The 15850-nt window shown below is 45.0% G+C and overlaps 1 protein-coding gene across 12 annotated transcripts in view; it reads right to left on the bottom strand.

The window, feature by feature from the left end:
* FRMD4A (FERM domain containing 4A) overlaps positions 1–15850 on the bottom strand; it is a 545903-nt gene that overhangs the window by 4957 nt on the left and 525096 nt on the right. For 6 of the 12 annotated variants that reach the window (XM_038383022.2, XM_038382680.2, XM_043498262.1 and 3 more), the window contains 6 exons: positions 13262–13490; positions 11686–11742; positions 10235–10472; positions 9551–9715; positions 7236–8095; positions 4399–4495 (listed from right to left, as the gene is read on the bottom strand). In XM_038383022.2, coding sequence (XP_038238950.1) covers positions 4399–4495; positions 7236–8095; positions 9551–9715; positions 10235–10472; positions 11686–11742; positions 13262–13490 — 1646 coding nt within the window. Of the gene's footprint in view, positions 1–2290; positions 2363–4398; positions 4496–7235; positions 8096–9550; positions 9716–10234; positions 10473–11685; positions 11743–13261; positions 13491–15850 lie in introns of all 12 variants that reach the window. The other 6 variants (XM_043498286.1, XM_043498253.1, XM_043498236.1 and 3 more) reach the window with 3 other exon arrangements.

Raw genomic sequence — 15850 nt, 5'->3', positions numbered from 1 at the left:
TGTGGTGTTACACGGTGATGGATGATGCATCGCAACATGCTGACATAATGCCACCACCGCCTCACAATGTAAAGGGCTCATGGTGACAGACAGGGATTGCCTCATCAGACAGATTTTCAAAAGTTTCATAGCGTGTTTCAGTTCAGTTAGCGAATATCTTATATTTGGGGCAGATCTACACCAGACAAGGAAACTGTTGCTGGGGTACTGACAGCATGAATAGTTCATTGCTTTGCGAAGTCCCCTGTTGCCCATTCCCAGCTTTTGGCAAACAGAGGCTAATAGCCATTGATGGACCTTTCCTCCATGAATTTATCTAGCTCTTATTTGAACTCTGTTATAGTCTTGGCCTTCACAACATCCTCTGGCAAGGAGTTCCAAAGGTTGATTGCATTGTGTAAGAAATACTTCCTTTTCTTTGTTTTAAACCTGCTGCCTATTAATTTCATTTGGTAACCCCTAGTTCTTGTGTTATGAAAAGTAAAAAAAAAAACTTCATTTACTTTCTCCAAACTAGTCATGATTTTATAGACCTCTATCAGATCCCCCCCTTAGTTGTCTCTTTTCCAAGCTAAAAAGTCCCAGTTTTATTAATCTCTCCTCATATGGAAACTGTTCTGTACCCCTAAACATTTTTGTTGCCCTTTTTGAACCTTTTCCAATTCCAATATATATATATTTTTTTTTGAGATAACCACATCTGCACACAGTATTCAAGATGTGGGCGTACCATGGATTTATACAGAGGCAATATGATATTTTCTGTTTTATTATCTATCCCTTTCTTAATGATTCCCAACACTCTGTTAGCTTTTTTGACTGCTGCTGCACATTAGTGGATGTTTTCAGAGAACTATCCATAAAGACTCCAAGATCTCTTTCTTGAGTGGTAGCAGCTAATTTAGACCACATGATTTTATATTTATAATTGGGATTATGTTTTCCAATGTGCATTACTTTGAATTTCATCTGTCATTTTGTTGCCTAGTCACCCAGTTTTGTGAGACCCCTTTGTAACTCTTCGCAGTCTGCTTTGGACTTAAGTATCTTGAGTAGTTTTGTATCACCTGCACATTTTGCCACCTCACTGTTTATCCCCTTTTTCAGATAATGTATGAATATGTTGAACAGTACTAGTCCCACTACAGACCCTTGGGGGACACCGCTATTTATTTCTCTCCGTTCTGACCATTTATGCCTAAGCTTTGTTTCCTATCTTTTAATGGTTAACCAGTCCATGAGAGCTTATCCCATGACAACTTACTTTGCGTAAGAGACTTTGGTGAGGGACCTTGTCAAAGGCTTTCTGAAAATCTAAGTACACTGTATCCACGGGATTCCTCTTGTCCACATACCAGTTGATCCCCTCAAAGAATTCTAGTAGATTGGTGATGTAAGATTTCCCTTTACAAAAACCATGGTGACTCTTCTCCAACAAATCATGTTAGCCTATGTGTCTGATAATTTGGTTCTTTACTATAGTTTCAACCAGTTTGCCTGGTACTGAAGGTAGGCTTACTGGCCTGTAATTGCTGGGATCACCTCTGGAGCCTTTTTTAAAAATTGATGCCAATTAACTATCCTCCAATCATCTGGTACAGCGGCTGATTTAAATGATGGGTTACATCCCACAGTTAGTAGTTCTGTAATTTCACATTTGAGTTCCTTCAGAACTCTGGGGTGAATACCATCTGGTCCTCATGACTTATTACTGTTTAGTTTATCAATTTGTTCCAAAACCTTTTAGATTTTGTCTTCACAGCACTCCTGTGAGCTAGGGAAGAATTATCCCCATTTTACTTATGAGGAATGGAAGCACAGGGCAGATTACAATGACTTCCCTAAAACTGCATTGGAAGCCTGTGGCTGAGTTGGGAATTGAACCCACGTCTCCTGAGACTTAAGCCACCTTCCTCTCCATAGAAACATTCCCTAGCACTTGGTCCAGACTGCTTTGAAATGTCTCGAGCAAAGGGGCTTCCCTTGCTACCCTTGGCTAGCCATGCTTATCCACTTGCATTCCCACCCCAACTGGCATGAAGCCTGCCTTTACAGGGAAAACTAAGAGCTACAGACTTGCTGAAAGGGCCACCCACATATGCCGACGAGGTTTACAAATGCTTCCAACTTGCTCTTCCAGGAGCTGAGCTGAGCAAAGCCTTGCTATCACTATCCAAACGCCCACACAACCCAAACATCTGCTCCTTATGGATACTGGGATGTCAAAAATCACTTGCAGCACACGTTACAGGGAAGAAGGATGAAAGAACAAAACATTCCCTTACTATACCTCTATTCATCAGTACTTTGGTGAGTTGGAGACTGAGACTCATCCATAGTGGGTGAGTTGTCTGTTGCTTCTCTGAACAAAGGAGAGCGCCCAGGGAGGAAACAGTAAAGAGGAAATGTTAAAGAAAAGAAATGACACACATTGTTAAGAGCTTATTAATACAGTGGGAAAACAAGTTGATGAGTCGCTTTAAGACAAAAGAGTTAGTCACATAAGAAGACATGTCAGGCAGAATTTCAAGCCTTTGATTCATGTTGGGAAATAACAAAATGTGTTGCTGTGATGGCCAAGTCTGTATTCTGCACCTGGTAACAAATTGTACTTGCTTCTGTTTAAAATTTGTTTCCCTAATGGTTTTGTCATTTTACCCAGGGATGAAACCAATAATGGATTCATCTATTTGATTCCTTTTTGCACAGGATGTTGGTCCAGATCCTCGGATGATGTAAATCTACATAGCTCTGTTTCCACCAGCTGAGGATCTGGCCTGGTTTTTTTGTTGCGTGAAGCCTGGAGGAGGGGTTCTGGTGCATGGAAAATGGAGAGAATAATCAGAGTTCTTAAGTTTTTTGCTTCCTTCAACTAGGAGACTTCTCAACTGGTTTCAGATCATATTGCTTGTATCCATGGTAGGGATGTGCTGAGGAAGATGATTACAATGGGGGCTGAGGCAGAATCAAGGCTACGGCTTGGGCCTGGATCCATACCTTGAATGGGGCAAATTTCAGCTCTTCACCCAAGATTTCTGCCATTTTGGAGTCTTGCAATACTTTGGCTGCCTCTGAACTGGAACCAATAAAAATACCCACTCCAGTGTTGAACCTGACCCAAACCCACAACTGTTAGTATGGGTTTGGGGACCAAGAATTTGAATTTGAGCATGCTGAAATGCAGATGAACTTGTTTAGGGATTTGAGGTTCTGTTTTTATCCCCCATCTTTGTTTTAAAGCTCAATTTTCTCTTAATGTCTTCTGGGTTATTGTTGCTATAAAACCAAATGGCACATGTGGATGTCTTTTTGTTTATATTGGAGCATCTACAAATGTAGTAACGGTTGAGTTAAAAAAAAAATTTTTTTTTAGTCTTGTAAAATCAAGTATTTGGGTACAACAGAGTGACACAGAGGTAGACTAAGAACTTCAAGACCCACCAGTGTTTGTCCCCTGGAATGACCATGGGATAAGCCCACCACCTCTTAGTTCACTGCTCCTAGAGGACCATTACAAATGGCTCAAGGTCTCTGCAACCCTAGGGCGGCAGTTCTCAAACTGTGTTCCCTGAAGACTCTCCTGGTGGCTTCACAGAACACAACATTCTGAGAATCCAACACTGGGATATGGGGCACTGCGTGGATCCAGGAGAGGGCCCCTGTTTTACCTAGCTTACAACGTAGGTAGCAGAATGAAAATTCTGGAGAACGAGTGCCCTTGGGGAAGCTTCCTTTCTGATCCTTGAACCATGCGCCTCTGAGCAACCTTCCGGATGTGTGCAAGAATTACCATAGACAAGCATCTCACATTTATACTATAAGATTCCATTGATGTCTGAGAACTTGGACAACCACAATGGCATTCATAAAGAAAATTCAACATGTCCATACAGCATGGGTGGTGTCTACACAGCTTTTACAGACATTCTCCCACCACTGCTCTGACACTGGTGCTAGCACTGGTAGCAGATTGTATGCGGATGACAGACTGATGCAAATGCCTGAACCCATCTAAATTAGGGGTTTCCCCATTGCTAGAACTGCACTAATACTAGACCACGGGTGAGCGAATATCTAAAAATGCTCTGCGTAGATTAGGCTATTGAATACCTGAGAGTGTTCCTGTGCCCAGACCTATCCTCTTTCACCAGTGTCCTCTCCTTGCACTGTACAGCAAAGCACTGTACTAGAACTTGTTCTCTGCTTCAAGTGCCTGGACTATTGCGATCATCTACCTAAAGATTAAATCAAATCTACACTCCATATTTTAAGGCAACTCTGGCATGCCAAAGCCTGGAACCCTGCTTCAGCATCCATGATGGTGGTTTTGGAGTGGCTAGAGAAAACTGTGAAAGACCAAGGAATGCTAATCCTCTAACCCTGCCTCCCAAGACTCACCCAGTCTGCCATGCTACGATGTGGTGGGGACTGCTTGGTGGTGTAGCTGCTAGTTCACTAGATGGTGTTGAACTCCTCTGGCTGTGAGGTAAGGCAGCTAAAAGTGAGCGAAAAAAATAACCAGTTAGACAAGGAGAACAGGGTTAAGGAATTCCAGAACTGTCAGCTCATCAGAGCAGAAGAAACACAAGAAGTTGTGACTAAACACAGCCCAGGAGTTGGAACATCCCATTTACAAATGAATCTCGGCATATACTCCCTGAGCAGCACAGCTGCTGCGAGAATGGCCAGTCCGCATACTCCTGACTCCCTCTGCTGCATGCAAATGTGCCTGGCTCTGCGTTCAGATGCGTGGGGAAAATCTTGTCCCAACCCATCCTCCGACTGTGTGTGATTATATGGGCTGAAGATCCTTCCCCATCTTCCAAACTCACTGCAATCAAGAGTGGGAAATACCCAGTCCCTCAAAACATGAAAACAAATCACTGTTTTATTGCTATTTGAACCCACAGCACCCTTGTGCCATAGCAGTGGCTGGGCACCTGTCCCTCCACATGATCTGAAATGAAGGAGCAAAGCCAGCCTTGCACCTTGGTTGTCTCATTTCAGAGGCTTCACAGGCAGCTCGCAGACCATGGGAGGAGTTCTGTGCTGGTAGCTGTTGGGCTAGCTGGGAGCTTCCAGGCATAGACACCACTTGCTGTACAAAAACCAGCTCCATAGATTTCAAAGACCAAAGATGTTTTTGACCATGCACTAGTAGTAAGATTCATGGGGCTACAGTGAACTTACTAGCATGCGCCAAAAGTGGGCTAATCTTTGTTAATTTTATGTTAATGACAGCATCTACAAACACTGTAATGTAGCAGTAGTGGTTTTACAAGGCATTTCTGCTTTAAGGATCTAGTCGAGGAACCCCTCTTTTGGTTGTTCTATCCCAATGCTCAGATCCCTGAAACAGTGACCTCTCCAAATCAGACATGCTCAGGAGCATAGTCGTCTTTGAAGGACACTGGGGTCTGGTAGACATTTTAGAGCTATGGCTGATCCATCAAATGATTCTAACACTCTCCCACAAGCTGTTAAATTCTTTACCTGCAGTTAAATAACACTCAAAAAGAAGACAGAGGCAAAGTCTAACCTGTTCCTTACAAGTGAAGGTCCCATGTGCCACTATCATCACAATGTGGACTGGCTTTCAGAACATGACTAGGTCCATATTGGCATGGTCAGTGAAAGCGATTTACAGCTGGGGCAGCTAACAAAGGAGACAATAGTTTTTGTTTTCACTACTAGCATTTTCCTTCTTAGATGCCCCAACTACCTGAAACTAGGATTTCCAAAATGAGTCTCTACAGCTCAGGAGGATAAGCATGTTAATTAAATTTTAGGTACTTCCTGCTTCTGTTTGGGGCAGAAATGCCAAAACGTCCCGAACTTCCCATCAAAAAAGGGATAAAAGAATGTTTGCAGAGCAAAGAGGGCTGGGGTGGCTCAGGTGAATGGTAATGGACTGTAAAGCCTTTCACCATTAAATCTTTGGCTCAGATAAATCCAGCCTAGGGTCTCTAGTGAATTAACATTCCCAGCTGATGGCTGTTCAGTGGTCTCTGGGATAGGCTCTGTTCAGCTCTCAATAGGCAAATAGCAACATTTTACAAGCGTCACCACTATTAATTGGCATCCTGGCTGGCAATCTCAACAGAGGCTCCCAGGGCTGAGCAGGCCTAAGAAATGGGATCTTTAGAGGTGGTGTCCTCAGGGCAAGGTTGAGGCACATGGGTAGGAGTGAAATGAGGGAAGCTTGTCAAGATGCTGCCCAGGCTTTACCAGTTCTGTCAATAGAAGCCATCAATCCATCAACCTTCGCTCCCTCGCTCTCACCGAGTTGGGTTAGATTCACGTTTTTTGGCAAAGCCTCATGCATCCTGGATTGCCCAGCCTTATTCAAAACAGAGACTGATGGCAAACAGGTATCGAATCTTAAACTAGTTCATCTCATGTCAGGGAAATGTAGCACAATCTCTGCAATGTATGAACTGCTGCAAGGTCCTGCTATTATTTAATATGAATATTAGAGGAGAGGCCAGAGGTCCAAACAGGATGGGACTCCACCATGTTAGGTGCTGTACAAAGATATGGCCCTACTTTATAGAGCTTACGAGATTCCCCCAGGGGTAAGCAAGCACCTCTAGTAGTTGTATTGAAGGTACTGTATGAATCGAGGGTCTGAGCCTTCAACCACTCACCAAAGTCTTTTTTAGTGGGGCCGCTTGCTCTTTATTTTAAGGAACTGTGCTTTTTTTTTTTGCCATACCATATAGTCTTATGTTCCTAATATAACACTGATTAAATGCCTTACTCCTCTATGTATTTATTGGGGAAAATCTTGAGTTTTGCTACGTTTTTCCTCATTGCTTACTTCAGTGGACCCTGCCCACAGCAATAAACCTAACATGATGCTTAGGATCAACCCCCCACTAATGGGCTTTTTCTCTGCTACTACTCTAAAGGCCTGTCCAAAGCCTACTGAAGTCAATGGAAACATTCCCATAGACTTGTGGAGGCTTTGGCTCAGGCTCTCCTTGCCCTCTGAAGAAGTCATTCATGATGGATGAGCTCCAGGGGAAAACCCGCAGCCAATGACACTCTCTGATAAAGTTCAATCACTACTAATCCACCCATCCCACATGCCTGTGCTTCGCATTGTGCTATGTTCACAAAAGGACAGGGCATGCGGGCTGGTCTGGTTTCATTCATAAATTACCAAAGCGCAATGCAGGCATTAGACAGCCAAGAGTGAACTTGGATCTGCTTCCTTTGGGGCCAGCTCTCACCTGATGTTGCTTTACACATTTGAGGCATCCTCGTTACCCTGCTGTGTGCCACAAAGGTGCTTTGAGAAGATGTGCTGTATTGGGAGCTGCTGTCTGAGGAGGTGGAGCTTGTGTGCGACAGGCGGCTGTGCTCCTTGTGGGAGGCTGTGGACCGCTGGTACCACAGCCGGAGTTCGTCTGATACTGCAGTCCTGCCCGAGCCCTTCTCATGGCCTTCTCTGCCCAGAGACGGAGTCCTTATGATCTGAGAACGGGAGGGGGTCAGTCTCACCGAGTCCACTTCGTCCCCAGGCCAGTTCTCTTTAAACATCCCCCCTGCCGTGTAGGAGTTGGAGGTTTTAAATTGTGCTTTCACGCTGTAGTGTCCCTCCTGGTCGTTCTCCAGGCTGCGCACCACCACGGGTGTGGAGCTGCCTTCGATGTACAGGGGGTACTCTTTGATCCTGTACTGAGAGGAAGGCTGGCTCTGGCTGTGCAGATAGACGCCGGGGTGCCCGGTTCCGTTCCGTGCCGCCAGGTTGGGCATACTCCCTGAATTAGACGAGACCAGGTTTCCCGCAGATTTGTGTCTTTGTCTCTGCCGCTCTCTGGCTTTTGAGGGGGAATCCTCGGCCAGAGTGGAGTAGTTGGGGTTCATCTGAGCAGGGTAGTAGTGCTCAGAGCTGGAATGGCTGGTGCAGGAAGAGCAGTCGTCCATGGGGTCAGAGCCATTACTGCTACGAGTCCTTGGGGTGTAGAAATCGGGGCTCCCCGTCTCGTTCTCTGACCCAAGGAGCTTGCCTTGTGACTCTAAGCTGGAGCTTCTGTGTCTAAAGTGCTGAGCCAAGCTGTGCATTCTGGTCGGGCTGATGTCTACTGACCTGCAGGTGTCAGGAAGACAGGTTTTGAGTCTGCTTGGTTAACAAAGCATGCGGGGTCTGTTTTTAGCATTTAATGCCAAAACAGCATGCGCCAATCAGTGCGAATACACGGAGATAAGCCTGAGAGGTGCTGAGTGTTCAAAACTCCCCCCACCTCCATCAGCCCCTGGCAGAATACGGGGCATACCACGCGGGCATGTTAGTGCAGGAATTGAAGTAGATGTACCCATCTGAGGTGAACTTCCCACCTCCCTGCCCAAAGCCAGAGCAAGTGGGCTTTGTGGAGGGGAACTAAGCAGAGTTATGGGATTGGACTCCAGAGACAGCCTGTGGGGCTGCAGTCCCACTGATTGCTGTGGGTTCAAAAAGGAGCCAACGCCCCCTCCCCATTCCCTGTGTGGGGATTTGGGGCTACTAGGGGAGCACAGAAGCCTCCCAGCATAGTTACCCCACTAGCCACCTCCCTGGGCAATCCCCACCATCATGCACAAGTGGTACAGAGGGCACAGCCCCCGCGGGAGTTTCACCAGCACAGTGGAAGGGAACACAGAGTGCTGTGAATCTGTGCAAACCTTTCCTTTGGTTTCTGTTCTTGGGATGCCATGCCCCCTCCCTGCTGCTTTGCAATGTGGGGGTCCAATGACCCACAAAGCGCAGCCCCAGAGTGAGGTGCACTTTGTTTGCTGTCAGGTAGCTTGTGAAAGCTTTGCAGGCCTTTCCTCACGTTTAAAGTGAAATGGGGTAGTCAAGGCTAGTTAATGCAGCACCATCCCACAGGGAATGAATGTTTTTCTCCTCCCCTCTCAGAAGAGCCGGCTCCATTAAGCAGCTATGTTTTGCTGGTCTCTTGAGTGGCTTTAGATCTCAAGACCGTTACAGTCTGACTGTCCTTTATGCGAACGCCCAGATTTGCATGTGTAGAAGGGTGTTGATTCGCATCCAAATCTGAGTGATCTTTATTCATGCTGCATGGGCTCATCCCCTGTTTATAAAGTTTCAGTCAGTCACTCAAGGAACAGAAATGATACCATGTGACCAATCAGACCCACCTCTACTTGGTCCCTCGGATGGTCACTTTAGACAGGCTTTTCGGCATGCCCTGTTCACTGTAGCAGAGGTTTAACATTACCTAACCTTTCGTGTCCAAAAGGAAAGGGTAATTACCTAACCTTAATTTGAGCACTGATATTAACACCTTGTCACTTTCAAAGAGTTGCATGGAGGTTGTAATGCCCACGAACAGTCAGAACCGTTGGTTAAGATCTCACTTGGACCATTTTAGTTTTTATTTCTTTGAAGTAAGTTGAGGATTCAAGCTCTGATTCAGGAATGAATCCCCACTGAGGACACCACTTCCTTCCTGAATTGAGGCCTCTTGTTTTCAAAGTGTGAAAACAAAAAATACTTTTGTGTAAACAAAGGGAGGCGAATTGTTTTGGGAGCGGCAGGACTTACCTTGTGGAATGGACATAATGCGGACTGCGTAGCCGTAGATCTGGTGTGGATGGCATGCTGGACTGGGAATTCCAATGCGGGAGGCTCCTGATGGGGCTATTTTGCAGAGAGCTGCTCCCTCCTGCCTCTGCACAGCTTCCTGTGCTGGGGAACCGCTTATGACTGCTGCAAAGCAAATGCCGCATTTCAAACTTCAGACAGAAGCACTCTATAGCTAGGAGCTTGAGTCAAGGGCCAAATTCAGTTCTCAGTGACACACATCCTGCTGAAGCGAATGGAGTTCCACACACGTAACTGATCTGAATTGTTTTTTACAGTAAGAAAAGTTCAAGCACAAGCTGTTACAAAGATTCAGCAGACGTTTGAATGAGAGGCTGTCGTCTGTCCTCTCCAACTGCCTTTTAAAATAACCATCAGATATTGACCAGCACTTTGTGTGATTATAGCTGTTACGATCTTCTAGGGCATGATTATTTACCAAAACAGCTAAATATCATTCAAGTGAGTGATGTTTCTGCCATGAGATTTGGGAAGAGCTTTCATTATATAGGCTCAGGTTAAAGACAATCTCTCTCTCTCTCTCGCATGACATTATAAGAAAACATCCGTCATTACCATACCAAATGGGTATCTACAAAAAGGAGCATGTTTACATAGTGGGCAATCTCTGACTATCTGACTCACCTGGAATGACTGTGTGAGGAGCGTTTCTTGACCTTCTCGTAGGGTTCATCCAGGGATGACTCGCTCCACATCTTGGGCTTGATAGGGGATTTGTCATAATCATTCCGGTGGTAGTGCATTTGTCTGAGTCCTTCCAACGATTGTGGAGGAGGTGGTCGGTTATGTAGGGGCGGCCGGGGAGGGAGTCCTTTGTGAGGGGACTGTAAGGGGGATATTGTGCTGGTAACCTGAGAATCCTCTGCAAAGAGAAACAAGGAGAGCAGCTGATGCTTTTGAAGGACACTAGGCAGCAGTGTGGCTTTCACCCAGCATGCCCAAGATTACCATTTGGATACAGTGCCGCAGACAGAGATGCTTTTTCCAAGCATGAATTATATGGTAATGAACGTAGGCCTGATTTTAAGAAATGTTCCAGTTGATGCTCTAGTTCAGTGTTTCTCAACTGATGGTGGAAGGGTGGTGGTTATGAAAGGCAATCAGGGGGGATAATAAACTTTTCAATCTAAAGCGCAGAAAATAAAACTCTTCTAGACCCGTGTGCACCATAGTTCTGCCACTTTCATGTTTGTGCCAGCAACCATCTCCGATTCTCCCTTCCCCCGTCTCTGCCCACACCTTTCCCCTTCAAGGTCAAATATTCACTGTCAACCTCTTGAAAAACATACCGCAATTAAATAGGCTTAGCACTATTCTCATGAACACATTTACTGTAAAAGAGTAAAAAATGTAAGAGGGGGTGCAAATAGTTCTGGACTTTGACTCGGGGATCACCAACCTGGAAAGGATGAGCTACATTCCTCTAGTTCAAACACAAGTTATTGGACTTGATATAGGAATCACCGGGTGATCTTCTCCAGCCCGTGTTATGTAGGAGGTCAAACTAGAGCATCCTAATGGTCCCCCTTCTGGGGGAGCTATGGATGCTCAAAGGCCCTGAAAATCGGGCCTTTAGTGTGAGTCATATGCCCTATTCCACCAACTAGGAGGTCTTAAGGGGTTGCGGATTTGTTACAATATGTATGAGCCTTTTCCTACAGAATACGTACTTATTTCTACTTCTGTACTTTTTATATATAATTGATAAAACCTTCAGGTGGGTTTGATGGAAGGTGGCTGTTTGAAATTATCTGCTCTCAAATGGCAAGGACAGTGTTGTTGTAGCCATGCTGGTCCCAGGATATTAGACAAACATGGTGGGTGAGGCAATATCTTTTACTGGACCATCTTCCGGTGGTGAGAGAGACAAGCCACCGAGTGTATGTAGAAGAGCTCTGGATAAGCTGGAAAGCTTGTCTCTCTCGCCAACAGAAGTTGATCCAATAAAATATATCACCCACCTTATCTCTGTGAAATGACACCGGCATACAGGGGATTTACTCCATTTTCAGGGAGATGCAGTCATCCTTCCCTTTACTGTGCTAGATTTCTAGGGTCTGAGATGGACAACATACCGTCCTCAAGAACAAGGGCATCTGAGAGGGAGCTATCTTCACTGGCGATGTTTCCTTCTGAGAAGAAGAAAAAAAATAATCAAAGGGCATTAATATCACTGTGATTTAACATTGAATCGCAACAGAATCTTCCCCAGTTCATAAAACACAGTCATCCCTTGTTCTCCACCCTACCAAGAAGCAATACGATTTCTATTAATATAGGCCAGCTTACTCAGTCCTTACTCAGGCAAAACGCAGGGCAAAGCCAGAGTAAAAACTCCAGGCCAGCTCCCTTGACATGCTGAGCTCCCTCCTGGGAGTTGCTGAGTGCCTTCAACTCCCATTCGTTTCAGTGGGCTTTAGTCAGGCCCTCCAGAGCTCAGGATATGACCCCCCCTACCCTTATGAAGTTACCATTCCGTTGCCAATTAAAAACAAACACAAGGTGTTATGATTGTAGGATCTTCAACAATGCTTCCGAGTGCCCTCTGAAGCAACAAAAGGAATAGCACCCCAGTCCTTTTGCCAGAAGTGTTCTGACGTACATATCTCCCTGGTGTTTGTGTTTGTTGCTCTGACATATGTACTATTACTGAGCAAAGAGGAACTCAAAATGCTTTAAGGGCAGCAGAACACAGCTAGGTTACAAATAAGGAAGCAAGAGAAGCGGTGATAATTTCAGCTCTGTTTATAAACAGGAAGCGCAAAATCTCTGCTTGTCATGTGGAAAGGGACAAAATCAGCAAGAAAAAGCTGTTATTTTCAAGCTTTGAAGGAGGTTAATAGAAATGACTTTAAAAAACAATCACAGGTTTCAGAGTAGCAGCCGTGTTAGTCTGTATTCTCAAAAAGAAAAGGAGTACTTGTGGCACCTTAGAGACTAACAAATTTATTAGAGCATAAGCTTTCGTGAGCTACAGCTCACTTCATCGGATGCATTTGGTGGAAAAAAACTTTTTTTCCACCAAATGCATCCGATGAAGTGAGCTGTAGCTCACGAAAGCTTATGCTCTAATAAATTTGTTAGTCTCTAAGGTGCCACAAGTACTCCTTTTCTTTTTTTAAAAAACAATGTAAACCATAAAAAGTGTCCTGAGGATTATGCTTTTGTAAACAAATGTGATGATGATGATACTTGGATTTTATATGATACCTCTCGCCCAAGGTTTACTAATATTAATTAGGCAACATTCCTCTGAAGGAAGTATTACTATACCCATTTTACAGGTGGGTACACTGATTCACAGACAGGTTAAGTGCCTTGCTTAAGCTCACATAGCCTAAAATTTACCCATGTCTTCTGAGCCAGCACATCATCTAGGCACCACTCGAGTCCCATGTCAGCTCTCCAACCAGGACAAGGAAGGGATAGGAAAATTCATGGAGAAACAAAGACTCAGAGTCCATTAGAGGAAGAGGGGCACTACTGGGCTACAAGTTAGAGCAGGGCTTTGGGCACCAGGGCTCCTGGGTTCAGTTCCTAGCTCTGGCTCAGTGTGAGTGAAATTCACTCCCTGTGCCAAGGCCTCTATTCGAGGCCTATACATCACGCAAGGCCCACTTAAAGATATACCAGGCCCTGAACCACACTTACCGTCTATGATCAGGGAGGCTCTCTGCGTTGGCTTCTTTCCAGATTTGATGCGGTACTCGTTGATGGCGTTTTCGATCTCCTGCAGTTTCTTTAGGGCATTAAGGTAGGAGGTTTTCCTTTGTTTCTTCAGCTTTTTGCTGACATTGGGGTCGCTGGCCAGTCGCCGAGCAGCCTCAGTGATCTGTGACTGAATTGCAAATTCCCTCTCCAGGCGCTCCAGCTCGGCTTCCTGTCAAATTGGGAAGAGATTCTGGCTGTTCTGGCTGCAAGCTGTTGTGGCCAGATCCTCAGCTGCTGTAGCTGCATGGCAAAGCTCCCCTGACTTCAATAGGTCTATGTTGCTTTACACTGGCTGAGGATCTGGCCCTAAATGGCACTTAAGAAGAGACAAATCCATCTACCAACCTGCCCCTAGTTCGACCACAAGTGCATTGTTAGGACCAGCCTGTGCAACTACTCCTCAAATTTGTGAGCACTTGCTCACATGAGAGAACTCATGACTTCAAAGGGCTGCACAAGGTTGCACAATCTAGCCCAGCGGTTCTCAACCTGCAGCCCGTGGGCCGTGTGTGCCCCAATCAGCACAGAGCTGCAGCCCATGTGACATCCTCAGGGCATATGCAGCCCACAATTGTAAATAGGTTGAGAACCACTGAACTAGCCCTTATTTTGTGAGGATCGTCAATACAAAACTCAATTGATTCCGGCTGCTGGCCCAATATGGCCGTGTCTGCTATTTGTCTTGCAGAACAAACTCATGTATGCCTATGTGGGGGGTGTTTGAAAGCCCAACCTCTCTCCCACACATATTTCTAAGGTGTCTGTCACCATGGTGACCAAGTGCTGTATGAAAATGAAACATCAGGATGTCACACTAAGTCCCAATGCAAAGTCATGGCATTTCAACATAATGTTACTGGTTAGCACTTGTATAGTGCTGATCACCCGTTGAACTAATGTATCAAATTCATCCCGGTTACAGTCCAATCCTACCAAACGTCATTAACGTGAGGTGATGCATAAATGCACTGTGACATAATGTTAGCATGAGACATCACAGAGGTGTGATATGAGGCCATGCACAAGATAGGGATGTGTAATGGTTTTAATAGAAGGCTTTGGCCATGCTAGAGAGCCAAAAAGTTACACCCTGTTTGGCCATGGAAGAGTTAAACTGTGCTTAAGCAGGGTTAACACAGTTAGGGCCAAGTTCTCAGCTGGTGTAATTGGCAGTGATACTTTGACATTAAGTCAGTGGAGCTAAGGCAGTTTACACCAGCAGAGAATCTGACTCTTTGCTTGTAGCCCATGAAGATGAGCACATGGGTTGGAATTTTCAAAGGGGTCTGGCTCTCTTACACACCCAAGTCCTGTTAACTTCCAGTGGGATTTGAGCTGCAAATTAAAACATTAGCTTTGCTAAATGCTCGGTTCTCAGATTGCAGCACTTTTAGTCACATATTCAGTGAAACCCTATCGTTAGCCATATTCAAAACCTCTCCATTTACCAACAGGCATACACAGAGCAGTCGATGCTATAGGAATAACCCCTTCTCAGACTGGAATGGCTCTCTAAAGTTTTCAGTTTGGGCATTTTAGCTTCAAAATCCCTCTGCTGTCAGTGGTGAGTCAGCATTGTTTTAAATCTATAATTATAGCTTCTCTCACATTACTGCCAGTTGAAGGCCTGGTTTTGTTTTGTAGAATGAGTTTTACTTTGAAGATTTCATAAGCTCTGTCAACACTAAACTTATTAACGGTGCATTCGACACAATGGAGGTTTAAGACGGAGAGCCCAATCTGACTTATTCTGGCAAAACGCCCACTGAAAGTAAGCAAGGGTGGATTAAAAATAAATCCAGGTAGGGCTCAGGCCTGCAGTCCTTACTCAGACAACACTCCCAGTGAAGATACTGAGAGCTTGGCTTCAATTGCAGCTTCTGGCCTTAATGGTTTTTTTCGAATTCACCCTTAACATAGTAAACAGCTGTCTTCATTTGCCTCTCCCCCATTAATCTCTTTTTTTGATGGATGCCTGTATGGGTACTGCCTTGGAGCACCAGGGCAGTCATTTGCCTTCAGATGGAACCCTGCCTTGTTGCCAACTCTCTTGACATTTGATGTTTTACTTAAAACCCCAGCTCCTAGAATCACATGATCCTGAGAGAATCTCAACTTTCATTAAAAAAAAAAAAAAAGTTTGTAGCCCTCATGGTTACAGATCAAAGCTTGAAAACATGAACCCTAAAGGCTCAAAAATCAGAAGACAAATAAACAGATCCCAACATTTTTTTAAAAGCTCATGATTTTTAAGACAATCTCATGATTTTGGGGGGACCAGAGTCAGCATTTTTGAACGCTTGAGGTTGGCAGTCCTGTTTTACTGAAATGTACATTACCTGCAAAGGTGGAGAGTGGCTTTATCCTCTTTCCCTACAGAGGAGAATCATTCTCTTGCACGCACGGACCGTGCATCACTATTAATCGAAGGATCGAGAGGAAAACAGACTCCATCCAGCATCCCTGGCCTGGAAGCCATCTCTTAACACTAAGGTTAGGTCTGCACTGGCAGTGGCATGTAGCATACGT

Source organism: Dermochelys coriacea, chromosome 1 (assembly GCF_009764565.3).
Source record: "Dermochelys coriacea isolate rDerCor1 chromosome 1, rDerCor1.pri.v4, whole genome shotgun sequence".
NCBI lineage: Eukaryota > Metazoa > Chordata > Testudines > Dermochelyidae > Dermochelys > Dermochelys coriacea.
The sequence above is the reverse complement of the archived record's forward strand: the minus strand, read 5'-3'. Positions and strand labels throughout refer to the sequence as shown.